This window comes from Suillus fuscotomentosus (genome assembly GCF_016647785.1).
Source record: "Suillus fuscotomentosus strain FC203 chromosome Unknown F5891scaffold_16, whole genome shotgun sequence".
In the NCBI taxonomy this organism is placed as follows: Eukaryota; Fungi; Basidiomycota; class Agaricomycetes; order Boletales; family Suillaceae; genus Suillus; species Suillus fuscotomentosus.
In genome coordinates this window covers 443,171-467,591 of record NW_024539528.1, presented here as the reverse complement: position 1 = coordinate 467,591, position 24,421 = coordinate 443,171, and the positions used below count along the sequence as shown (strand labels likewise).

The 24,421-nt window shown below is 48.7% G+C and overlaps 5 protein-coding genes across 5 annotated transcripts; all 5 read right to left on the bottom strand.

Annotated features, from left to right (window-relative positions):
- Positions 1-128: 128 nt before the first annotated feature.
- Positions 129-2,016, bottom strand: F5891DRAFT_145268 (NADP-dependent oxidoreductase domain-containing protein). The gene is made up of 13 exons (XM_041370663.1): positions 1,759-2,016; positions 1,664-1,704; positions 1,517-1,602; positions 1,356-1,466; positions 1,223-1,308; positions 1,115-1,167; positions 1,010-1,064; positions 903-957; positions 818-853; positions 692-764; positions 504-642; positions 254-447; positions 129-198 (listed from the first exon to the last, which is right to left on the bottom strand). The coding sequence occupies exons 1-13, from the start codon at positions 1,862-1,864 to the stop codon at positions 154-156; spliced, it is 1,080 nt and encodes a 359-aa protein (XP_041228214.1). The 5' UTR covers positions 1,865-2,016; the 3' UTR covers positions 129-153.
- An 817-nt stretch (positions 2,017-2,833) lies between these two features.
- F5891DRAFT_1143118 (uncharacterized protein) lies at positions 2,834-4,583 on the bottom strand. The gene is made up of 8 exons (XM_041364947.1): positions 4,421-4,583; positions 4,134-4,363; positions 3,957-4,069; positions 3,747-3,902; positions 3,622-3,700; positions 3,442-3,567; positions 3,197-3,387; positions 2,834-3,140 (listed from the first exon to the last, which is right to left on the bottom strand). The coding sequence occupies exons 2-8, from the start codon at positions 4,192-4,194 to the stop codon at positions 2,898-2,900; spliced, it is 969 nt and encodes a 322-aa protein (XP_041228213.1). The 5' UTR covers positions 4,195-4,363; positions 4,421-4,583; the 3' UTR covers positions 2,834-2,897.
- Positions 4,584-12,402: 7,819 nt separating this feature from the next.
- F5891DRAFT_1143116 (cofactor-independent phosphoglycerate mutase) lies at positions 12,403-14,683 on the bottom strand. Its single transcript, XM_041364946.1, has 6 exons — positions 14,496-14,683; positions 14,266-14,439; positions 14,047-14,200; positions 13,491-13,991; positions 12,777-13,437; positions 12,403-12,721 (listed from the first exon to the last, which is right to left on the bottom strand). The coding sequence occupies exons 1-6, from the start codon at positions 14,525-14,527 to the stop codon at positions 12,690-12,692; spliced, it is 1,554 nt and encodes a 517-aa protein (XP_041228212.1). The 5' UTR covers positions 14,528-14,683; the 3' UTR covers positions 12,403-12,689.
- Positions 14,684-14,964: 281 nt separating this feature from the next.
- On the bottom strand, positions 14,965-15,660 carry F5891DRAFT_1186286 (uncharacterized protein; the record flags this gene model as incomplete). Its single annotated transcript, XM_041366677.1, has 3 exons — positions 14,965-15,257; positions 15,314-15,427; positions 15,477-15,660. The coding sequence occupies 3 exons, from the start codon at positions 15,658-15,660 to the stop codon at positions 14,965-14,967; spliced, it is 591 nt and encodes a 196-aa protein (XP_041228211.1).
- A 3,046-nt stretch (positions 15,661-18,706) lies between these two features.
- Positions 18,707-23,299, bottom strand: F5891DRAFT_1022555 (uncharacterized protein). Its single transcript, XM_041361239.1, has 10 exons — positions 23,134-23,299; positions 22,842-23,076; positions 22,586-22,787; positions 22,215-22,534; positions 22,016-22,147; positions 21,855-21,930; positions 21,427-21,806; positions 21,137-21,299; positions 18,927-21,047; positions 18,707-18,874 (listed from the first exon to the last, which is right to left on the bottom strand). Exons 1-9 carry the CDS (start codon positions 23,263-23,265, stop codon positions 19,106-19,108), a joined length of 3,582 nt encoding a protein of 1,193 aa, XP_041228210.1. The 5' UTR covers positions 23,266-23,299; the 3' UTR covers positions 18,707-18,874; positions 18,927-19,105.
- Between the last annotated feature and the right edge of the window lie 1,122 nt (positions 23,300-24,421).

The following is a 24,421-nucleotide window of genomic DNA, read 5'->3' as shown; positions in this document are numbered from 1 at the left end:
CCGTATTCCCCCACCTTATGGCTGGACGGACTCAAATGTTTGATCTTCACATAGGTCAATCACGGCACTTATATAGCACATCGACACTACTTAGTACTTATTGATACTGGGAATTTATTTTCTGACCACGAGGCGGATTCCGTCAATCTCTTCTCACAGACGGCCGTTGGGATCCAGGGCCGGGCGACCAAATGTTGGCTACAAGCATGAAGTTTCAGTTTCATAAAGTTACTCATCAAAGGCAAGCATTTACCGGGTCAGCCGGCTGGTTCGCCAGAATTGCTTCAATCCTGTCCATTATCTCAGGGGTGAGTTTGGGAATGACGTCGAGAGCCTTCAAGTTATCAACAACCTGTTCAGGTTTCGAGGCCCCGAGGATGACAGTGCTTGTGTTCGGGTTCTTTGCGACCCACGCAAGTGCCAGGTGCGTGACGCTGCAACCAAGCTCTATCAGGTGCGTGTCAGTTCGAGCAATCGTGTATGACAACAAAGGGAGGAAATACCTTGTTCTGCGAGTACGCTCAACTCGTTGACCTTGCGGATCTTCGTGAGACCCTCCTCCTTTTGCAAGCTGTCCACTGTACCCTTGAAAAAGTTGGAGTGCGTCGAGAAACGGGTCCCATCTGGGATACCAGCGTTGTACTGCATCCAACATGAGAAAATGATTGATGGCTTGTCGGAAGTAGCACACCTTTCCAGTAAGAAGACCGCTAGCAAGAGCGGAGAAGACGGTGGTGCCCAGCTGGTATTTTTTGTACAAAGGACTGCGGTACATCCGTCTCAGTCACTGATCATAACGAATATGATAGTAACCCACCGGTACTCCTTCTCAGGGCGCTCGCGATGGAACATGCTGATCAAGGACTCAGAAATCTACAGTCGCAAAAATGAGGGACACCTACTTGTGTTGACATTGTTCAGCGATAGGTCCATGGAGTCCAAGCTTCGTCGCGATGTCTACAATTACTCGTCAGCAGTATTCACAACTCCCTAACACAAAAGAGCTCACGCTGCGCTTCCTCAATCTCGTATGCAGACCATTCTGACGTTGCCCAGTAGAATGCCTAGAATACCGTGAGTACCTCATTGTTATTTTCCTAGTCAAACGACATACCAAACCATTTTCAATCACCCAGTTGAATGCGCGTACCACCTCTTCCATGGGGACTAAACAATTGAATTGAGCTAATTTGATCCCTTCGGCATACATGAATAACCATACCTGAGACATCCGGGCGGTGCGCAAAGATAACATCGACATAGTCAAGACCAAGACGCTCGAGACACTCCTTGGTTCCTTCGATGATACTGCAGCCAGGTCAGCACTCTCTAAAGTGCAATTGCTAACAACTCACTGTTTCCTCGAGAGACCACCATCATTGGGACCAGTGCGCAGACCCCAGAATAATTTGGTAGTAATGACAAGATCTGTCCGGCGGAGGCCGAGCTCCTTAATTACACGACCCCTTCCCATACAGTCAGCTTCAGCGCTCGCTAAAGTGTCCAAGAACCTCACATTTCCACCTCGGACCTGCCTTTTGCATAAGCCTCCGCGGTATCGAACATGTTGATACCATTGTCGAATGCGACTTTAATTATATCCTTTTGATGGGGGTTAGATCCTCTGATATTGTGAAGATTGAGGAGTTTAATTAATGCTCACCTTCACTGGGTCACCGATCACAGTTCCACCAAGAGTAAGCCCTAGATAAGTTCCCATTTAGAACCGTCAAACACGAAATAGTACACAAAACATACATCCACCAAGCGAGAAGACAGGGACTCGGAGACCACTAGGGCCGAGCCTGCGGAAAGGCATGTTCTTGGGGTCGAATTCGACCTTGACATCAGATCCAGAAGCCATTGTTTGCGCGAAAGACGTTGAGAATGAAAGGAGTTGAGCAAGGGGAATAAACCATTGAGTGCGTGATGGTATTTAAAGAATTCAGACATTGCTGTTGGGGCCGCCGTCATCACCGACTTGACGTCCGGCCAATTATATCAACCATCTATATCATTCAAAGTCCACCATGTTGTCGTCGAGACATGCCAAAGTCAAGTGTCAGATGACCTCCAACTTCGTTTGAGCGTGGCATCAATCTCAAGCCCGGGAGAGTGAATGGCAATTGGTGAGCACATGCACTTAGGCCGCCTCTAGGTGGGTATAGTTAGATGACATGCGGTATTCGTAAGAATATCGGAGAAATGCAAGGTTTCTTCATGGGCGACTGACAGACTCGGAGCGGCCTGTCAACATCATGCTCTAGCCTCTCCTTTGCTTTTTTAGGCATGTGGATGCGTGTACTTAGTAGCGCACGACAAGGCCTGCAGTGCAAGTGGTTACGGGTGGTGTGGTTACTTGTATGATTCGGGTTACTTACCACAATGTAGCAAGCCTGTATAGTAGGCTTGTATTACCACGGACAAGTCGAGTGGCGAAGAAATTTGGCAGGCGAAGCACGGAGCTTGAATTTTAGCAGCCGGGTGGTGCCGCTTTAGGCAATGATTCAAATTTTTGTGCCGCGTCGACCACACAAGTCCTTCATTCACATCGTACAAAGTACTGTATGCCTCTCCAACTACATGATGAGTATCACTGGCACCTGCTAAAATCAAAACTCCATGCTTCGCCTTCTCCGAGATCAACCAGTCAAACACTTAACATCTCAGACGTAGTAAAGACTGGTTACGAGTATCGACAGTTGTATACTGATAGTGAACTGAGTGAATGTAGAACATCGCTAAGTGTGCGATTGATAACATGAGAAACTATGTGGGATGTCGACGGAACATGGGTACAATAATTTTGAACAAACTGCTCACCATCTGTAGTCCCATGTCAAGTTTCCGTTTAAACAAAGCTAACGTATCCGATTATAGTTGAGGGGAAATATAATCTACAGTTGAAAGACGCTCCCCGATACCGGTTGGCTATTCTTCCCGCTCATATTATCAGACTGAACGATCTCCTCCTCAGTGATGTGCACAGCCACCCGTTGCATGCTGAAGTGATGGTCCCGCGTACTTCGTCCTCGAAAAAGGTTGGTGAAGATGCCACCTACATCAGAGGACTGTTCAGTCGAGGAGCTGCCACCGATGTGGAAGTGTACTTGAAGAATGATGAGGCAGAATGTAATTCCCTGGAAATCGTCATGAACAACTCGAACATGTGTACAAACCGATTCATTGCACTTACTACAATTGGAGGGATAATGCCCAGCATGATGTATTCGCCATTGGATCCGACCAAGAATGATATTAGGAGTGCAAGCACACTCGTGGCATATAAAGCGCCGCTCTCAATGACGACGATGAAAACGGGTAAAAGATTGGCAAGGCCTCCTGGCATAGAACGGCGAGTGTGATAAATTCGCCATGCAATTGAAACTGTATCATTATTCTGGTCATCAGTAGCCAGTAGAGCACGTGCAATAGACGTACCGGTACAGATGACGCTGACAAACATGGTCAATGTATAGAATGTAGTGATACATCCTGAAGTAGCGGTGGAAATATTGGACAGCGCATATGCCCGAGAGAGGGACCAGACAACATAGTACCCGGTAGCTGCAAAACACCGAGATAAGACGTCGATTGAATAATACCCTTCGAAACCCTTACCCGCATTGACTATTAGCACGATACAACCAGGAATGGCAACAAAGCGGCTTTTATGGTTAAGCACATGACATCGCCAAACCTGTTCTACTCAAAGGGAGATCAAATATTCAAGTGGAGAAACTTACAACTACACCATCAGCAAGAGTGGTTTGCGTAATGTAAAGTGCCTTTGATGCGAGATCCAATGGCGAAGCAAGGTTTGAATAGTAGGCATTTGCACCAATCGTATCTACCTTGAATACGAAAGCTTCTAGCGCTCGAACAAAATCGATCATAAGATGCTGAAGGCGACTTTGTTGAGCAATTCTCCCAATAGGTTTTATTAATACACTCACAGCTGTTGCAATACAGAGCAGCAAGGTCGCTACAGGGACAAGAAGTTGTTGTTGAATGCCAGTTTTCTTGAACAAGACGAATAGCGTCAACCAGTATAAAGTAAAGAACACGCCTATTGAATGCATGAGATGACATCACGACTTCGAGTTCAACTATTCCGATGGTCGGCAACGCACCATAAAACAAAGTCTCGAGGAACAAAGCTAAAAATGAAGCTTTGTCCAGAGGTATGCCCATTATGAATACACTAATGTGACTGGACCAATCGAGTCAGATTTAGACAGGAGATACGACCAAGGCAAGTTTTTTCGAGCACGAATAAACGCAGGTAGTCGCCTTCTAGATAAATCGCAGTGCGGAGTTGTGCTGCAAAAAAGACTCATAATAGGTGTCTGGGCTGCAAAGCCTATCCAAAGAATTCTATTTAGCATATACCGTAAGACCGAGCATCGAAATTACTCACTGCTGTAACTGTCTAACCATTCTCAGCGTGGTCTACTTTTTGATGTTCGTTACCCGATAACATGACGCCACGGACTCTGAGTATTATTGCTATAGTTAACGTTGACAACCAGCTGATGCATGTCGATGATCGATGATCTGCAGCCATCATTATAGAGTGTGAGAGGTTGACAGCTAGAAGCTGTTACATGTACTAAACCTCGGGATTCATGTTCCTAGCCTTAGGGCCCAGCTAGCCGTTATCTAAACCACCTTGCAATGCTAGCAATGACTAATTCGTTCCATTTTTGAGCAATGCAGCGATGCTCGGATCCCAAACGAGTCGAACAACGACTCATCTATCTCTGTCTGAATCGGTGCATGATGCCGTGAAGGCTAAAGTACGTCCTCGTGCAATATTTGAGTATGAGGCCTCGAATGTACAGAGACTGGTACTCTCGATTGTTAGACATATCAGACATATGTTATGTAGCATGCACACCTATGTATCACAGGCGCACCATAACTGTCGCTATAGCGGACTTACCTCGAGAGACTATAATAAAGTGATAAACCCATTCAAACGCAATTCTTAACTTCCTTTGGGAAGATTGATCGACTCCGCGGTCTTGCACAACGAATTCGCAATGCAATTGGTGGGTTTAGTTAGAGAATGACGTGTGTTTGAAGGATGATCAGACTAGTACCAGAGGAAGCACGGACTTTGAAGAAAGGTAACGCCCGGCTGTCATCATAGGGTCGGAGTGGCGTGGCAGGCGAAATACGGAGTATTACTCACTGTGCATGTCCATACCTGTTCCAGTAAGTATTCAAAGCTTGATCTTGACTCGAAAGGCACAAAGCATCCGAGGTCAAGGCTCTCATATCATTGCTTGCAGGAAGACAGCCTTCGAGCTGCAATAGACTCCGGAAAGATACGCTGCATTTGTTTATCACCCCCGACAAGATGATTGATATCAACAGTTATCATACCTCTAAAATTACTTCAGGATGATAACGTACGCTGAATATCACTCTCTGCGTGAAATCTGGACTTCTGGATTACACGTCAAAGAATTCGAGGAATATGGATAGGTTCCATTCAATCGTGATGATCGCAACCCTCGCGGGCCCCATGTTGAGACACTCTCAGGCTGGAGTGTACATGAGAGTGTTGCCTGTCAAGCGGCATTTTCATGATCATTGATCATCCTGTGTCCACAGGAGGTTTTCGTAACCTGCCTGTTGCAGTGTGCACCAGCGTAAGAAAAATCTATCCCTCAGCTTTTCTGAAATGGTATGCAGTATGACCATCATTTGCATACCGGCGCGACCGCGGAGTATTTCCAGCAAGGAGATAAACTTTCCTTTTCGCTTACTCGACGCTGAGCTTGCGAAAGTCAAACATTCAGGCGGAGCGTACTGCAGTGGCGAAGGATGATATGGAGCAAATGGTATCTGCGCGGGAACAAAAGTTGACTACTTCGACCGGCACGACCGGCAACTGCAAACTCTTAAACTCCGTTCTTCGCCGCCGATGGCGACTTGGCCGATATAACTTAGCCCCTGATCAGCATGAGGTTAGTCTGTGAATTGTTACATGTTATCTACGGCGCTCAGGCTTCTAATAGTCACAAATGCAGTACTTGAGCTCATGTGAGCGTTAGATGGCTAAAATTCATTCATTCGATGCATCCATTGGGATCGCAGATTGTTGGGCACCATCGATGCGTGTATCTTTCTAATCGCGATATTCTTGTAAATCCTACTGGAGCGGTGTATCCGCGACTAAGCACCTGCGTATCGAATGCAAGGGAAGAAGTGGTATCCCTCTACACTACTGCAAAGCCCGAAGAGCGCTAAGTGGCTGACTAATCTACGGAGCTATCCGGCTGCTGCTATGCTGCTGCCCCTGGGGTCCCCTACTCCATGTGCCCCCCTTGAAAGAACCGGCGGCGTCCTCGTCGCCTACTACTCTGTGCCTCTAAACATATTCTCGTGCCTCTCTTCGTTTTCTGTTTCTACACCTCCGTGTTCTACATCTTCGTCTTCTATTGTGGGATTGTCTTCTTCGTCACTTTGCTCTTCTGGTTTGTCGTTTTCCTTTTCTCTCTCCTTTTGTTCTTCCACTAATTTTGTGCCGTTCCTTGGTACAAATGTTCTCAGCCTTCGTGCGTGGAATTCTCCCGCCAGGAGTTCTCCTTCTAACGTTTCTAAGCGATACGAGTTGCGTATTCGCTCTTTGATACGATGCGGCGTTGACCATTTCGGTAGGAGCTTGCGTTTTGCTTCGAGGGTGCTATGCGCGTTACTGTGGAAAAATTGAACCAACTGTCCACTGTTGAAAATGACTTCCCTTGGAGATCGAGCTAGTACCCGTTTGTCGAATGCCGCCTTTCGTTTGATAGCATGCCGCACAATGGCGTCGTATCCATCTAGCTGCTGCTGTCCTACGTAGGCTATGTGTGCGTTTGCATCTGATAGCCTTAATGCCGATGTGCTTTCCGTGATGTCCGTTCGTGGCGTGTTGATTATCTGCCCTAAAAGAAGTTCTTTCGGTGAGAATTTTAACGCGGGTAAGATTCGATAGTTCAACGCTGTCACCGCTTCATCTAGATACTTTGGCCAACACTTTGGTAGATCTTCCCATGCTATCCTTTCGTATTTGTCTTCCCCCAGATTGGGAGCACATAACCGTTTGAGAACGTGTAGGAGCAGCTTGTTTGTTCCTTCAACGAGCCCATTGACCCATGGCGAGTAGGCCGCTACCACGTGCGTCTTACATAGCCATTTTGCGCAAAACTCTCTGACCTCTGAGTTGTGGAAATGTCGTCCTCCGTCACTCATGAATGTTTCTGACGCTGTGAAACCCCAAAAGATATGTCCGAGACTGTCGATCATGGTTTTCGCTGTCCCAGCATGTTTGTACTTGAAGACCCATACATGTTGGGAGAACGTGTCGAGATACACTCCCAGTGTGTGGTACCCGTTTGCCTTCGGCAACGTTAAGTAATCGCCTACTAGTAGTTCGAAAGGATGTCTACGAGTAATTGGTTCTAGAAGTGAGTGCAAATGCTGATTTCCGAAGTTCTTGCACTTAGCGCATTCAGAAATTGCCTTCATAATCGACGCGTCGAGACCGGGGCTGTGTATCTTGTCTGTGAGCGCTATCTTGATGGCGTCCCTCCCCCAATGTCCCTTTCCTTCGTGTTGCTTGATGGCCATTTGCATCGCTTCCTCCCTGCTAACACATTCTACCCTGCTTCGAGCTCGGATTGTTGTACCTCCGCGTAGGCGCCAAAGTTTACCGTCCTCGATGAGGTATTGCGATGCTTGATGTTTTGCTCTTTTGCGATCGCGAAGTGGCTTGTCTGCGTCTAGTTGTCCAATGGACTCTATGACCTGAAGGAATATGGGTTCCTTGGCAAATCTTTGCCGTAGGCTAGAAAAGGTGTCTGAATCAGTGTTCTTGTCTATGAGGAGCATATCATTAATCAAGCCGCTGTTCTTTTCCCAGTCCTCGCTAACGGTCCAAGTGCTTCCATCTTCCGCGTCTACATTGCGTGGCTGACCCTCCCATTGTCGGCTGAGGCCATCTGCGATTACGTTCAGTTTTCCCGGTACGTGTCTTACATCCACTATGTTGTGCGCTAAAATCCCGTCCCTCCAACGTGCGTGTGCCGCGTTGAGGTTATCACTTAGTAGGACGTCTCGTAACGCTTGACAGTCAGTTTCTATCTCCACAGGAAATCCCCATACTGTATCAGAAAACTTATCCAGTCCGAATTTGAGGGCCGCAAACTCTAGTAAGAACAGTTTGTACTTTTGTTCCGTTTTCGACGTTCGTTTTGACGCAAATGCTATCGGTAATAAGCGTTCTGTCCACTTGCCCGACGGCTTTTGCTTGCTGACTCGTTGACTTAGTACTGCCGCGAAGCCTTCTTGACACCCATCGGACGTGACTACGAAGTTTGATCCGTCGTAGCGCGGTGCTTGCAGTATTGGTCTTGAAACTAAGGCTGATTTTAGATCTAAAAATGCTGTTATGTGGTCAGTAGTCCATTTTTCTGCAAGCTTAAAGTCTCTTAGCGTGCGTCGATACGTTGCTTTCGAATACGGAGTTTTGAGAGGTGCTGCTTTCACGAGGTTGCGTAATGGCCCTTCTCTCTTGGCGTAGTTCTGTATTAAATCCCTGAAATGACTTGTTAATCCTAAAAATGATTCTAAATTGAGAGCGTCAGTGGGTGGTTTCCAGTTAACGATTGCGGTAAGCTTCTCTAGATCAGGTTGGATGCCTTGAGGTCCAACTGTTGCGCCTGCGAATGTTGTCTCCGTCATGAACAATCGGCACTTCGTTGGTGATAGTGATAGTTTCCGTTCCCGACATCGTTCGAAGATTTGTTCTAGCTTCGTTAGCATCTCACCAAATGTATCTGCTGCGGTCCCACCGTCGTCTATGAACAGCTCCATTATTGCCTTTGCTGTGAGGTCGTGTAGATGTGTCGCCGTCATATCTGCAAACGTTGATGGTGCTCCTGTGAGTCCCATTGGCATCCGTTTGTACCAGAAGTAGCCGCGCCCTTCTATGTAAAACGCCGTGTATGGTCTTGACTCTTCTGGGATTTCAACGGCATAGAACCCGGATGCGAAATCAAATACTGATACGTACTTGTGTCCACTCAGACGTTGCTGTTTTGCTCGAATATCACCTTGCGGCATTGGCGCTATGAGGGTGTGCTTGTTGACTTCGTTAAAGTTCTGGCAAATACGCCATTTCTGCGGTGCTACTGGTCTTCGTTCAACTGGTTCATTCGGCACTTCCCTTTCGGGGAGTGTGAATGCTGGTGGTTGTCCTTCTTGTGCGTATTGTTCGTTGACCCTGTATCTTAACTCTTCAAGTGTTAAACCTTTCTGTTCATGCGCTTTTTGGGCTAACACTGTGGTTGCACAGCACTTTACCGCGTCTGGCGGCGCTCGTTCGATGATGCCCGCTTCCAACATTTCGTCAATGCGTCCATGTAAAAACTGAGTCTGTGGAGGGGTGAGCGCGCGTTGGTGGACCCTTAGCTTGAATGTTGCATCCTTCGGTATGTTGAGGTTATGTTTCGCTCCCGGTACCTGGATAACTTCTGATAGTGAGCATGCGAAAATGTCTGCGTACCTTGTTACTAGCGTTTCCGCTTGCTTGCGTTCATCCTCTGTAAGTGTGTCTCCGTACTGTATCGCTTTAACGATATAAGCAACTCTTTTGGGGTTGTTTGGGTCCGTTACCCTCGTAAAGATTGCTTTGTCGTTCTGTAGGAAATTTGCTGGGATTGCGTCTGATACTCCTTCTAACAATTCTTGTAGCAGCGTGTCTTCGTCTAAGCTCATACTGGTTGAAGTCGTGTTTCCTGTTTCTGGCATTTGATCAGTGCGTTTTCCAGTCTTCTCATGATTGGGACTTGATACTTCCTTTGTTATGACGCCTTCTCTCCCTTCCTCTTGTTCCTGCGTTACCATCGTGATGTCTTTTCCTTCTTCCTCTACGTCTTCGACCGATGCTGTTTTCGCTCGACTTTGGTTATAGAGCGTTCTTGTCCCGCCTTTCCCCGTTACCTGCACTTGGTCTGTGCTGTAGTCGTGTATAGCTTGGAATGCTCCCAGCATTGGTTTCCCTAGAAGAAAATTCCATCCTCCCCCTCCGTCAAATACCTCAAACTCTCCTTCTGTTTGAACTCCTCCGATCGTAATCTTCCCTTTCCACGTTGCCTGCGATGGCGTAATCGTTCCGTTGGCCATGCGCAATCGTCGTGTTGATGGTGTCCAGTTCCCCAACCGATGCTTGACTCAATTGAACATGGATGAGCACATTGCGCTGACCATGGCACCTTCGTCAAATAACGCCTTTACTCGTACTATCTCTCCTTTTGGTCCTTCGAAGGAGATGTTTTGTATAAATGGTCGACATGTCCGCTGCCTCGCTTCTTCATCCATCGAATACAAGTTAACGATATCGTATTGTTCGTTCTTAACTTCGATGACATTGACTGATTGGGATGTATACTCGGCAGGATTGGCATGTTGGTCCTCACGTGTCTCCTCTTTGCACGCGAGGACTGGCAGTCCGTAGCTATGAGGTATGTCCTTTGGGTGGGTCGTCGTGGTCCTCTACACCAACGACCCACTCTCTTTTCCCTGCTCTCCCATATACCCATTGTCAAACACGATGTTAATTTGCGGAGCTGTTGCTCGGTTGAACGTTCCCAGCGTGCGCATGCTTAATCCTCTCCAGATTGATTCATTCTTCGGCAGTTGGTCGTCCACCGGTACTTGACATTCTGGGCCAATGTGCCCATGCGCGCCACATCTGAAACATTCTCCTGAGCAAATTTGCGCCGTTCCCGGCATCAGTGGGTAGGGAGACTGCTCTGTGCATCTAACTCCTTTCCCCCATTGCGTCTCCCATCTCCGTATCTGTTCCTCGTATGCTATCTGTCCGTCTGCTGTATCTGGATGGTGTGGGAGTTCATTGATGCGTATTCTCATGAGGTCCCGCTCTTCTTGTGTTGGCGGCTGACCTCTTGGACGTTGTAGCGTATTCTGATTCGCTGTCACATATCGTACTTGCCGGTGAGATGAGTTGGACATGGTGTTACGTGTTGCGTTCGTGCTGTTATGGGGTCTGGTTTGCGTGCTGGTGGATGGGAGTGAAGGTGCGTCTACTGGTTTGATTGTTGCTCTCTGCATCTGTAAACGTAAGACCTCGACCGGATCGGTTTGCTTGTTCTCGAGCCTTGCTATCCTTAGGTTCTGCGCTTTTTCTGCCTCTCTCCTTTCCTTCTCCCGTCGTGCCTTGTCCTGGATGGTATCTATGTTCGCGTTCTTGATTTCATCAAAGAACGTCGTCCAGTCCGGTGGTGCGGGAGATGTGAGTTCTCTTATGACGTGTGGCAATGCCTCGCGAACCTGGTGTATGAATACTGGTGCGTTTGCTACACCCGCATCGTGAACCAGCTTCTGCAGTCGTCCATGGTAGTGGAGGTGTGACCAAGTGGAGACTCCCGCTACAGTGATGCGCTCACCCACATCGTCCTCTTTGAGTCTCAGTGAGAGTAGCTCTTTCTGATACTCTAGTGTGGACTTTGCGGCCACGACTATGGCCGGCCATTGTGCTTGGAATGCTGTTTTAACGTTGGCCCACATTGTAGTCTGCGCTACTGTTAAGCTGTTCCACCAGATGTCGGCTTGAGAACCTGCCGAAATGAAGGTACTGAAGATGATGACCTTGGTTGCTTCATCGGTGATTCTGTTAAGGTGAATGTATCTTTCTACCTCTTGCAAGAAGTTTTGCGGGTTCTCGTTATCATTCCCGCTGAATAGCGCTGGTGCTGTGGTAGTTGCCATTGGCACGAATTGAGCTTGTGTTGGAACAATTGGTGGTACGACACTTGTCTTTGACGGTGACCTTAGTTTACTTTTGCTTGGAACGGTGAGCTGGTCTGTGCGTTGGGTTGTCGGGAATGGGATTGGGGAAATGGCTTCTGGGGTTGGTATAATGATATTTGGGCTGGGCGCTCCCGGAAGTGATTCTTCGTCGTCTTCACGTTCTCCTAACTGCTTGCTGACCTCATGCTCCGATGCTGATGTATCGTTGTCTGTAAGGGTTCTCTCGATGATCTCTGGGGTATCCAACGGTGATGAAGCTTCTGATGTGAATTCTGAGGAAGTGGCTCCGTCCGCCTTGATGAATCGACCTGTACTGTCTCTGGGCGGAAGAGATTTCTTCTTCGTCTGTTTAGCTGAGGAAAGAGCAGTCATGAGCGTTCCGTTTTTTGTACTCAGAATTTAAAAGGCTATGCTCTGTGCGTGTCTTCCTCGTGGTTCTGACGCAATGGTTCTCGAACGTGTTCTCGTGTGTTCCACGAGGCTTCTAATCAGCTCTGGACTCGGCTCTGGACTTGGCTCTAAACTCTGGGATTCTGGACTCTAAGGGGAAATAACCAAAACGAAGCTTGGTTGAGGCGAACTCGCTCTGTTCACCAGTTGGAGCGGTGTATCCGCGACTAAGCACCTGCGTATCGAACGCAAGGGAAGAAGTGGTATCCCTCTACACTACTGCAAAGCCCGAAGAGCGCTAAGTGGCTGACTAATCTACGGAGCTATCCGGCTGCTGCTATGCTGCTGCCCCTGGGGTCCCCTACTCCACTACTTAGCTTTACATGGTCTTTTCTACTTCCACAATAACGGTATCTTCTACAATGTTCTATGATCTTCGTCTGCGTCACATTGACATCCGCCGTCTACCTTATCTATTTCTTCAGTAACGAGCGCCCAGTCATTTCTAATGGAATCGATTCATCAATAAGGCATCAAGCCCAACTGCATACAAGTCTTACCTTCTGGCTGAGTCAAGCCCATAATTGCCAAAATAGTGGGTGCAACATCAGCAAGTGCACCCCCCTCTCCTTCGCCGTCTTCCTCGTCGCTCGCAAACTCAAGGCCCTGGGCTGTCATAATGAAAGGCACCTGGTTGGTAGTGTGTGCAGTATGAGGGGCACCAGTCTCCAAGTTGATCATTTGCTCCGCATTTCCGTGGTCTGCAGTAATGAGCAAAACGTATCCAGCCTCAACGCATGCATCGTAGACCGTCCCGACCGCCTTGTCAGTAGCAGTGATAGCCTCTATCGCAGCCTCATACACACCCGTGTGGCCGACCATGTCGGGCGGCGCAAAATTGCACATGACGAACTCGTGCTTCTTGCTCTTCACCACCTCAGCGACCTTGTCTGCGACACCTTGGGCGCTCATCTCTGGCTGCTTGTCATATGTAGCGACCTTGGGAGATGCGATCATATGGCGTTCCTCTGCAGGGAACTGCTTCTCGAGCCCACCGTTGAAGAAGAATGTAACATGAGCGTATTTCTCCGTTTCTGCTATATGCGCTTGGGAGACGCCTTGTTTAGACAGCCACTCGGCCAAAACGTTGGTCATGGCTTGGGGAGGGAAGGCTACCGGGAATGGGAACTCAGCGTTGTAACGGGACATGGTGGTGATATGCTACACTATGCAATTAGTTTGAAATAAAATGTTCGGCTGAGATACGGACTTACCAGGTCTTTAGGGATATCTATTTCGATGGGCTTGTCCGGAAGTCCGATGACGGTCGCGATCTCTCGCATACGATCCGAGCGATAGTTGAAGAAAAAAAGGGTGTCTCCCTCTTTAATGCGTCCCTCGTCTCCATTTACGATGATGGGCTTCAGGAATTCATCGGTCTCGTCTTTGTTGTACTTTTCCTCTATTTTTTCGAGAATATTTTCACTTTCTTCGCCCTCGCCGCGAACGAGGCCATCAACAGCGATCTTGATGCGCTCCCAACGCTTGTCACGGTCCATCGCGTAGTATCTGCCAACAACCGTGGCAAGCGTACCATACTCAATCTCTTTCATAAAGTCCAACAGTTCTTGTGCGTAACCCTTAGCCGAACGAGGTGCAGTGTCACGGCCATCGCCGAAAAAGTGGACGTAAGTGTGAGGAACGCCAGATTCCTTCGCAGTCTCCAAAAGTGCCTTGAGATGTCTAATGTGGGAATGCACACCACCATCTGAAACCTATGGAGCGAATTTAGCATGATGTAAAGCAGGGCCGTCATCGTAACATGCTGACCAAACCAAGGAGGTGAAGACGGCCATTTCCGTCCTTCGCACGCTTCATGCTCGCAAGGATCGTCTCATTTTTGTGAAATTGCCGTTTGGCAATGGACACATCGATCTTGACAATATCTTGCCACACGATGCGGCCTGCCCCGATGTTGAGGTGGCTGAGATATGGATATTGATCAATCTTGGTGAGATGGGATAAATCGGAAACGCATATTGTACATACCCGACTTCAGAGTTTCCCATGAGCCCATCGTTCAAACCGACCGCATTTCCGTGCGCAAAAAGGGTGCGATAGGAATGTTTTTGGGCAATGGTATCCATGTTAGTGGTGTCTGCTGCATCGATAGCATCACCTTTCATGCCCTTCTCTGGAGCGATTCCCCACCCATCGTGAACGCTGTAGTGATGATCGTCAATGAAGCCTTTACATTCAGGTGCCACTGCGCTACTCACATCAGGCAGACCTTATTATTGACCTCGGGCATGGTGATCACAGTATAAAGTTAGGATGATGGGAAGTCTAGCTGCTTGCGATGCCTTGAGTGGTGCACGCAGTACTGTGTTTGCAGGGCACAGAACAGGGACTACTGACAAAGCAGTACTGGTGCCTTGGCGATAAAGCGATCTTTGTGCTGAGCGTCCGAAACGATAATCTTTCGGGTTATCGCCAGGTCCATAATATCATATTTCAAACTCAGCGGCTCGAGCCCAAGTGGTCAACTTCATGAACAAAAAAGCCTGGTTCATTAACTATCTGTTACGGAACCCTACTACTACTACCACTACTGCGCGACGTTTACAATGATAAAAGTACATCTTTATTGAAGACCCAATGTGGACCGTCGGACTAGTAGTATATGGAGGACCTGCCCCTCGATGCGTAGTATGACCCCTAGTAGTAATTGCTACTAGTATAGTACAGTTATTCTCCATGCTGACAGTTGGCACACCTCGCATAATAATCACTTCCACTGTGAGGCCGTCTGGCGAAATCTCTGCTCTGTTGTGATGCCCATGGATAGTGTGACTGACTACTATCTTGTGCCATATTTGCATCGTACAGCTGGGTGAACCATTCACAGTCTTGTGCTGTGAGCGTATGGGCCGACATTGCAGTGTCTAGTGCACGTGCCCTGTCAGTCCATTGACACGTGACTTCTGCCATGTTATGTGACCACTCCGGCGCCGCAGGATCCTCGTAAATCACACTGCTACCTACACAAAGTCGCCAAGTTAGTTGGTCTCTATGATATTGCCAAGTTTTGCCTTACATGATGGTGATTGAGAATGTTCATGCTTGTGATTTCCTCCATGAGACTCAATCAGTGCCTTCTGTTGCGATAACAGATGGTTTTCATCCGCCAGGCGTCTAAGCTCACAGGAAGCTTCAATGTACCGTCAGATTAAGAAAGACTATATAAAGAGTGGACAGACCTCTCCTCAAGATTTCCTGTCTGGTTCGCGGATCATCCTTGGCCACCTCCCTCAGGGCCTCTCGGAGCTGCAAAAACCCATCTTCTTCCTTCTTTCTGTATCGCCGCTGAGCAGCAGATCTGTTGTCCCTCGCAGGTTGCGGACTCTGCGGACTTTGTGGGATAGGAGAGTTGAAGCTGTTCATGTCGAAGAAAAGGTTCACCTGGCGTGGAAGGCGAAAGCTTCAAGTTGATGTGGTGATCGACTGGGGTTAGCGTTTGAAAAGTGCGCGTCTTATAGGTACTTCCGTACCACGTTGACCGATTGAACACACAGTCATTCAGGGTAAGTAGTATAACAAGAACAAGAACAGTATTTGTGGTAAGCTCATTTTGACAACGATAGTTTCGGGCCGAAATAAAGTTTTCTTGAAGGTTAAAGAACTTTACCGCCAGCAGCTTGGTCATAGAGATCACCAAGAAGATCGGAAGGGTTAAAGCAACCTCATGAGACCCCGGTTGTTCTCATACGGCTAGTTTTTCCCCGTCATAAACGGAATAGTTCACTTGGGACGCCGTGTTCGACGCATGCGATAACTCCCTACGTACAGTAGAGGCGGCCCAACGAAATACTCTACCCGTACGTTGCCAGAGTTCCGCAGCGTGGTAGGCAGACAGCCTGTTACATGTTAGTTTGCGTTCCCAGTTTGCGAACTTAGTCCAATGATGTCGCGCCCAATGTTGCTTATCAGATTGTGCACAGCATTTGGTCTCTCCATCAGCCCGGACACATGTGTACCCCACGTTTTCGGCAATTGACTGCTGAAATGTAACCTGCGGGAAATTCGGGATATGAAAACTTCGACTTCTTCTAGTAGGCCCGAGAGCCGATCGTTCTCCGAGACGATGTCCCCATCTCTAAAAACAACCGGCTCCATTCCAGCTATAGGATTACGCCCAGGTCTGCAGATCTGGTCTTGGAGACCTTCTGGCGCTGCATCAAAATCTCATGCTGCATTTGGCTTTTTTGGTTTATCATTCAAGTGCTGATATATTTAGGGGGCTCGGCTTTGACACAGCCCACTGAACGGCTTCTTCTATTATTGCACATCTATAGTGCATGTGACTTTGACATGGGGTACAGTATTTTCACCTCATGACATGACTGGCGCTATGCGCCTAATAATCGGGGACCGCCAATTATGTCCCCAGCCACGCTACCCCGCAGCTAGTTCGTCGAGGCTACTCAGAGGACAAACATTTTTTTTATTTAGGATGAGAGGAGTGCCGATGGCATACGGGTCTCCTCACCCTTTTCGCTGACCCACTCGCAGGCCTCGTGATTTTAAACTTTTTGAATACAACCATAATTATATCCGTGGACCGCCACGGACACGTAGCAAAACAAAGGCTTTTCCGTCAATAATGCCTGGCCGATCCAATAGGTCCATAGTTCGATGGAGGCGGTATCAGAAATGCTCAAGACAACGAGTCAATGGAGGTCGCGTCGCTGGGGGCTGACTTGGCCCTTCGTTGATGCCCTTCCACCAAAAAACGACTCGATGGAGGAGGCACCAGAACCACTCAAGACAATGAGTCGCTCAGGGCTCGCTGATCTGGTGCCTAATGTCAAGCTACAGCTTATTTTACGTTGACCTAGCGCACCTCGTTCTTCTGTAACACAAGATGGATTTACCCGTACGTCGTACGTGTTTCCTGTCCATATTGATTGGCTACAGTGCATCCGGAACTACACTTATGAAGCACGGGTGTCACAACTCTAATCATCGGTATCCACTTTTCTTCCGATATTGCTACGGGAGCATTAGCTCCAACTCATCTTTCAAGGGTGACTGTATACACTTCCACTTAGGCTCCCTACTGCATACGTGAATCCGCCGGCCTAGCTTTCTGAAGGGGAGGGAATGTGCTAGTGTGTGTTGGTGCTGCCTATCTATTACAACATTGCGTATACTCCAGGACCCCGAACACCAAAACTCTGTCTCATGTCAACTTCTGCGCGGTACTCCTAATATCTATGCCTGCATCGTTCTGACCCCTGAGCTAATCTTCGCGCTAACCCATACTGTACTCCCCACTATGGCGGCCCCCCCGTTCCCCCCTGCTGTTCCCACTGAGCCATATAATCTTGTAACCACTCGAAATCTTCATCGGATAGTATTATAGCTGCATGCGCCTACTCAGTCCGGAGTACATGGGACTGCAAATAACCTTACCTTCTGGCTGACTCTCAGTACCCACAACATTGTTTGGGAACACCCCGAGCTGTCGTTGCAGGTCAATTTGTTCTTGTCCCAGACGTCGGAGACACTCGGCCGCTTTTGTCTTGTCAGCGTTGCAAAATGTGGACTTCGAGATACTCACCTCGTCTCAAAATCTCGCGTCGGGAACGAGGATTAGTGCGCTCGACTTCATTCAGGGCCCCCAACAGATTGCGAAAGGCGAGCCGCTCCCTCTCGCGATAGTCCCGTTGCAAGTTGGACCTGTTTTGCGGCCCTTGTGGTGGTCTCTGGTTGTCCATAGCTTATCGAGTTTCGGCTATTGAAGATGCTAGTTCTGAGGACGGAAGGTTCCCATTCCATGGCTTTATATCTTCACCCCAGTACCGGCAGCGGCGAAGGTACAGAATGGAGCTTCGATACTGGCCACTTCATATGAACGTTGTATTACAACTTTGATGTAAAACACAGGAAGTAGTAATTATTACATGGTTAATATCTTCTCATACATGCTCCACCCAAGCGCCCTGTGGGCGTCCCGCAGTTGAGCGTCTAGCCCCTACCGGAGTGGCCTTTCGTCCGATTCCGTTCGACCTTACTACTGACTGTCAATACTCCTTACATCGTCTCACAACATACCATGGTAGCACCGCGGCCGTCGGAATTAGGTCTACGGCACTTAGTCCTCAGCGCTTGTCAGCGCCTGTCAAAGTTCACCTCGCCAAGTGGTTGGTATTGTCCGCGTGGCTGCTCCAACTGCACTGCATCGGGACTTCATGAGATTAAGCAAAGAAAACGTGGTGATAAAAGGTGGCTGTCCCGCCACCCGTATGACCTGCGTGCACTGTATGAACGTCCCCCCTTCTCAAATCATACTGCCTGTTCTCTCACCCTTTAACCACTGTAATTCCGACCACCACAGTGATTGTTGTTCCGTACCACACGCGATTACCAACTTCCCCACCCACACCGGATGGATGTTTCCGACATAGTTCGCTTATCAAACAACTTGACCCATCAGAGACCAACACAGGAAGGTCAAGATGAAATTCGGTTGAGATAGTATATTTACAGCAAAATGAAATCATACATGCGGCACGTCCACCCCCAGACCAGATTCACTAGCCGCATCTACAAGCATCTCCTGTGTGCGCTCCTTGATGATGGCGTTTAGAGAAGCCTGAAAAGTCCGCAATGAATTTGCGAACACCGGAACATGCAAAACATCTTACTATCCGCTGGCTTCCTACCAGATAAGAAAATTCTGCCACACGACTTTCAGAAGTCATATCGAGGATTTCTTGCAGCGCTCCCTGATGCAGCATGACGAAGGCTGCGAAAGGGTTCATGCCGTCCACACTGGCAAGATCCGCTTCATCCTGAAAAGAAGATGGGCGACAAAATGTACACCCTACAGCATTGAATGAGAAGCACGGAGTGAACACACCTCGTGCTCGTCGACCTGTAGCCACCCCCTATCTTCCCAAAGTGCATTCCCACCTCTATTGAAAGCCCATTCCTGAGCTAGGTTCCCAAAAATCCTCACGAATAAGGCTACCTCGCCCACATCATTGGCAAACGCCCATTGAATCTTACACTCTGCATTCTTCGTCCCACAACCCTCGGCGATGGTCAAGAGCCGGCGGAGCTTCTTAACTGCTTTGAGAATGGGAGGCGAGAAGGCATAGGGCATTAGTTTGACGTTGTTCGTACTTATTTCTGCCGTAAATGCATTTGCACTTGGGAACGCTTCGAAAATGATAAGGATACGTGTATACCGCCAGGACGCCTGCGAGATGCGATCGACGAGTCCTTCAACCTGAGAGGGGAGCGCCAGCAGTGGCGCAACTAGCACGGCTGTGTCTGGATCCATCGCGATGTCCACCCCACCTAACACATACCTCTCTACGAGATGCACCCGGCACTCAGGGGCCTGCAAGGCCCGGACGAGCGCACGTTTCTGAATGAGAGCCATACTTGCAAGATAGCAATGGTTCGCAGTTGGTGCGTTCCATACATCGGGGAGATGCATGGTGTAGGTGTCGAGGATTTCTACAGGTGCAGCACGGGGTGGCGAAATGCTGCCGAGTTGCAAACCTTGGGGTTCAGAGGAGACGATCGCAGGAGTTACCGACGGAGGCGGGTCACGCATCCCGTTCTTGTTGCGCAGTGCCAAGTAGTCGTCTAAAAACCCTCGGGTGACGACGGCGGCGGCCATGGGATCGTCCAATCGTCTGCGTTTGAATGCAGGGAAAGCGGTACTAGGATCCATTTCCGGGCCAAAATGTCGTAAGAATGCCGTTATGTTCGCCGGTTGGTCCTTGTCCGAGATGCCTTGAGTTTTCTTTGGGCTGTCGGTATCCGGTAACACACTTCGTTCCTCATCACCACCCGAAAGTACAACTAGATCGGTCGGACACATTGACACCCGCTCGCCCTGGGAGCCAAATGAAAGTGGGAAAAAAGCGGATTCCGTATATTTGTCTTGGGAGTAGTTAGCCATTGCATAATCTTGGTCAAGTCCTCGGAGAGGAGGGCTGGCCGGATATGGACTTGGGCCGTACCGGTGCCGTGCCGGTAACGGGAAAGATGAAGATGGTCTTCCGTGGCCTTGATCCCCATCTTGCTCCTGACCTTGATGTTGGCACACATAGTGTGGGTTATCCTCCTCGTCCTTGTCAGAGTCATCAACACCATCGAATGAGTAGACAGTTTCCAAGGGACTCGGATCGTCTTGATCTCGATAACGCGTCTCATTGTCGTGGAGGTTGGGGGATGCAACACCAGAATAATCGAACGCAATTTCCGGATCGCCGAACGTAGGCCCAGAAAGGCCATTATATGCAACATCGGAGTCGTCGACAACGTTGTGAATACTCTCTAAAATGCCAGAATCATGAAAGACAAGGCGAGGGGGCTTCGCAGGCAGATCTTCATTGTCCGTTTCAAGTGAGGTTTCATCTCCGCCTTTGACTTTATCTTGTCGTTCATGACAATCTTCACCATATTTGGCACGATGTTCATGCAAATCCTCGAATTCAGGAAGGCCAGCATGAAGTCTTCGTTCTCTTTTCGTCAGCACTAGTTCAAATCCCTCTCCTAGCATAGAGGACTTAAGGGGGCGGGGAGGTGAAAGACCAAAACTCCCTGTGCCGCGTTTGTCTTTTGGTTTCTTCGATTCTGCCACGTTGACCGAATGACAGGAGGTAGTGTCGAGGTCTGCGAGCAGTCCATGGATTTTCGCTTCGCTTGCTTTGTCAGCATAGCCCAGTTTCACGAGGTCATCCAGAGTAGGTTCGGCGACAAGAGAGACGCTTTCGTCGGTTGGAATCGGGGCCGCGAATTTGAAGGGCCTGCATGTGCCGATATATATGAGAGCAGTTTCGAGACGACGACCACAGGGCGCTCGTATTCAAATGGGCTGGGAGTGCGGATTACGTACCTCCAAGATAACTCGAGGTTAAGTGGCTTGATGCCTTTTACAGGTTCCAGTGTAGCGTGCCGCTGGACGTTTGTATTCATCTCGCCTCTATGGATGAGGGCCCTCATGCTTGTAGGTTGTAGAGATGGCCCCAGGTGCACGGTAGGCGAGGGAAGGTGTGGCACTGCCGAGTGACGGTGTTGTAAGAAATCCGAAAGACATTCGAAAGAAAACATCGAGAAAGTATATCAAAAAGAACGAAGTTACGAAGACTGTCATCAAACCCCAAAAAATGGCAGAAACGAACGCACCATCCATCAATGCAACATCTTTTTCATCCAACCTCTCCCGCAATACACACCCCTCGATGTTCTCCTGCTGCACCGTTTGGTATATATGCCTGAGAGCCATGTCGAGACCCTGTTCCACATCAATGTCTTCCAAGGCTTGATCTTGATCTGACTTCTTTCTTCTGTCTCTTCCCGCATGCGCAGGCAGAGGTGAAGCAGTACAAACAGAAGGTGGCTGCCCGAGCATAGAGTCTTCTGCATCAATGATCCTCCCATCCTCTGCGCTTGGGGAAGAGATAAATAGCGAAATATTAGTATTCTGATTCGTCGGTGCTGTAGTATGGCCTTCTTTTGATTTCACAGTAGCCACAGGCTTCAGGTGCTCGATAAGTGACTTGAGACTGAAAAAGCGAGTGAGTGAGTGCTCGTGTATGGACTGCAGCACGCACCTGTTAGAACCCCTTGGTTTCAGTGAGTGTGGGAGTACGTGTCCGGGTTTATGAATACGCGGGATCTCTACTTCGTCTACCAGCCCATAATGAAAATCCAAAAAAGCATGATTGGAGGGTAAAATCAGAGAAATGTATTGCATATATGAATATATGCTCACCCATTCTAGCACTGAAAAGGCTTGTAGCAGGCGTGCCAGGCGGAGTCGATGATGCCTCCCATAGTTCGTCGATTTCTGTGCCTTGTGAGGAGAGAGGCGAAGCGGAAGGGGGAGAAGAGATTGGGAGGACAGCTAAGCATTTGATAGTCAGCCTTTCCCCCACGTACTAAGAATGAAGAACTGGGAACGGCGCACGTACCCCATCCATCAACGATCGACATGTTACCGCTATCTACGTTGTCCTCTAGCTCTTCCGGAACCGGAGCAGGGGCAGCATTCAGCCTACCCACGACGTCTTTTGCATTCGTAATACCTGTCCATAACGAACCCGTGCTGGCTTGAGATCGGGAAAAGAGGGGGGGAGAAAGTGGACGTTGAATCTGAAGCGGTGGTGAATCGGCGCGTAGGAAAGAAGCGACATGTACGTTTGTCTCGGTTAATTGTGCAGGTGGATTTGCCGATTTAAATAGCGAAAGGATATAAGTGCGAGTGGTGGATTCTATCGTGGGACGAACATTCCTGTTCCAAATTCGTAAGTGGTAATTTAAGAGCAAGAGAAAAATCGCGCACAGAACTTCCTCCAAGTTAGGTATATCCGAATCCTCGATTTGTGCTACCACTACAGACTTGACACCGATGTGCTCGAATAGCGCAGGCTGTGTGCGAGGGAGAGATGCGCGGAAAGCATTGGAACCTGCTTTCGGGGTCTGCTTTCGCGCGCGGTTGGTAAGTATTGGTGTCATAGGTCTGTATATCTCTGCAATGCGTGCATCTACAACACGTCACCTCAAAGATAGTGTGAGCGATGAAAGGGAACACAACTGACACATGTGATCCTCCTCCTGCCAACATGTCTCGCTGCGGAGTTCCTTGCCTTCACCCACAATAGTCTTGAGTGATGATTTGATCTTGCGCACGGTATCTCCGTCTGTCGTCAAGCGCTCGTCAAAAGAGAAGTCGAGATCTTTCAGAGACCTGACGAGCGTATCGAGTGGATCTGGGGGTAGCACGAGCACGTGCGGGTCCGCTAATGGGACAAAATCTAAGGATTCTGTGAAGATCTTCGCCACATCTTATGTCATATGATGTATTATTGGTCGGAAATAATTGCAACGGACCTGCTCGAGCTTAGACTCGGTATATGCGACATGGTCTCTGGTAATGTACTTCCTGACGTAAGGAAGGAAGGTCTGGCGAATGTGGTTGCGGACTGTGAGCTCGTATTCGGGTGATATTTCAGATGGATCCATGTGTGTAGGATGAAAATCCTTGTCAGTAGACCCTAATGATAAATTCAAGTCAGTTAATGAGACGACAAGGTCACAGAACTCGTTATGTCACGTCACGTTGGTCACGCTCGCGGTCAACCGATTTGAATTGCAAATATCTGTGCTAGGCTTTCATGCTCACTCAAAGTTGTCAAATATTGTTCTCACTATGTGCCTATAGATTTATCTGAAGACCAGCGGTTCAGCAAATCACCATAGGTGCAAATCTCACGAGCGAGTTTACACCCTTCATTCTTGCGCCAACTCGACGTCCTGATGCTGGGCCTAGGTGTGCCACATCATGAATAGCCTGACTCTTAATCTGCTGCGTAGTTCCAATTGTCATACCTCATTGATCGACACCACGCTCGATACGCCCGTATCAATATTGGTTTGAAACACAGCCAGGATGATCCTCTCAGGTCACTCCATCATGCAGCACAGACCCTCGACGAAACAAACTCCAGGCTCATGCGAGTTGAGTACCCGCCTCAATCTAGTCTGGTGGTGTCGTGTGATGTATGCAGTGTCCCTGTTTGCGCAATGACTGACTATACATCGTGACCATCGCAGATTTACCATCGTTCACAGACCAGTTGGATTTCCGCTATTCTGCATACACTGATTGTTTTCCCTGAGCGTGTGGCGGCTGTGATAGAGCAAATTACAATCTCACAGCCGCTCCAAGGACAAAAAAAAACATGTCGCACGTCTCTTCTTGAAATGCTGGGATCAAACATGGCAGAGTGGGGACCCTCCCGCGAGTTAGACAACACATCACCACTCGGCTTCAGGAGACATGGAGCTCCTGTCGGGTTGAATGTTTCAAGATCTGGTCTATCGATATGAGACCCACGACTTTCTTGCTGTCGTCATCTCATGTCGCGAGTACCGTTCATTCGCGCGGCCTCGCACCTTAAATTGCAACATGACCACATAGTTCACGCAACCTTGATTCCCGCATGCGTAAATCGTTGCTCCGTAAGAGCTGAATTCTACGAAGTGATCGCTCGTTTACCCGGCTCCACTTTACGCAATCATTCAGCTAATCAGTTCTCGTCTTCTCAAGTGCGGGGAACTTCCCCATGGACTGGTTACCATCTTTCACTCGTCAGAGGGTGACGCACCTCGGGGAATC